At 56.3% G+C, this 1268-nt stretch overlaps 1 protein-coding gene across 1 annotated transcript; it reads left to right on the top strand.

The window, feature by feature from the left end:
* EAH_00036850 (hypothetical protein, conserved) lies at positions 1-570 on the top strand (the record flags this gene model as incomplete). The annotated part of the gene is made up of 1 exon (XM_013392042.1): positions 1-570. One exon carries the CDS (start codon positions 1-3, stop codon positions 568-570), a length of 570 nt encoding a protein of 189 aa, XP_013247496.1.
* Positions 571-1268: the final 698 nt, after the last annotated feature.

Below are 1268 nucleotides of genomic sequence, written 5' to 3'. Positions count from 1 at the left end.
ATGGAGATGCAGAAGCAGCAGCAGCAGCAGCAGCAGCAGCAGCGGCATGACCGCATCTTCCTGGCAACGCAGCAGCAGCAGCAGCATCAGCAGCAGCAGCAACAACAACAACACAGCCATCACCATCAGCATCATCCTCACCGTCATCAGCAGCAGCAGCTTCAGCACCAACAGCAGCAGCAGCTGCAGCAGCTACAGCAGCAGCAGCAGCAGCAGAGCTTCCGGCTGCCTACACTCTCCTCCTCCGCTATTGAAGCATGCAGAAGAGCTGTAGGTACAGCGCAGTCTTTTGTTGCTGCTGCTCCTCAACTTGTAGGGGAATTGCAGCAACTGTGGCAGCAGCAAATGGGCGTCTGCATCGCAAGCATTGGCTTGGCTTCGCAGCAGCAGCAGCAGCAGCAGCAGCAACTGCAGCAGCAGCAGCAGCAAGCCGCGCCCAGTAGGCAGCATGGGGATGGCATGCAGCAGCAGAAATACAAACTGCAGCAGCAACAGAAGCAGCAGTTGCTGCAGAAGCAACAGTTGCAGCAGCAGCAGCAGCAGCAGCAGCAGCAGCAACAGAAGGAATGATACCAATGCCGTTAGCCCGCTGCTGCTGCTGCCTGCAGCAACAGCAGCAGCAGCAGTAACAGCAACAGCAGCAAGAGTAGCCGAGGCGTGCTGCTACTTTTGTTGCCTGCGGAAGCATGGCGCCTTGCTTGGTTATCCTTTATTGCTTGCTGCTGCGGCAGCAGTGGGAGCTGCTGTTGTTGCTGCTGCTGCTGTTCCCGCTGCTGCTGCTCGTTGGTTTGCTGTTGCAGTTCAGAGTTTTTATGTTTGAGCGACAGCAGCAAACGAAAGAGCAGGAAACTGCCTTGTCAAGGTTGCAGCAGCAGCAGCAGCAGCAAACAGCAGCAAGCAGCAGCAGCAGCAAGCAGCAGCAGCAGCAAGCAGCAGCTGTAGCAGGTAGAGAACATTGTGTAGTGGTGCTTGTACTGCAACGGCAGCAGCAGCAACGGCGTCAGCAGCAGCAGCAGACGCGGCAGAGCACCACCTGCAGCAGCAGGAGCAGCAGGAGCAGCAGCAGCAGCAGCAGCAGCAGCAGCAGAATGTCACTGTTTGTTCGATTGCTTTGGGCGTTTATTTTTCAATCTCTCCCTCTTCGTGTGGCAACAGCAAAAATAAAACAGCAGCAGCAGCAACAGTAATAGTCGCAGCAGCAGCAGTAGCAAGCGGTTAGCTGTAGCCCTGAGATATCCCAAGCCAGCCTGCAGCCAGCAGCAGCTAGC

This window comes from Eimeria acervulina, genomic scaffold (genome assembly GCF_000499425.1).
Source record: "Eimeria acervulina Houghton genomic scaffold, Eah_scaff402, whole genome shotgun sequence".
Classification (NCBI taxonomy): domain Eukaryota; phylum Apicomplexa; class Conoidasida; order Eucoccidiorida; family Eimeriidae; genus Eimeria; species Eimeria acervulina.
Note: the sequence above shows the minus strand (reverse complement) of the source record. Positions and strands in the feature narration are given on the sequence as shown.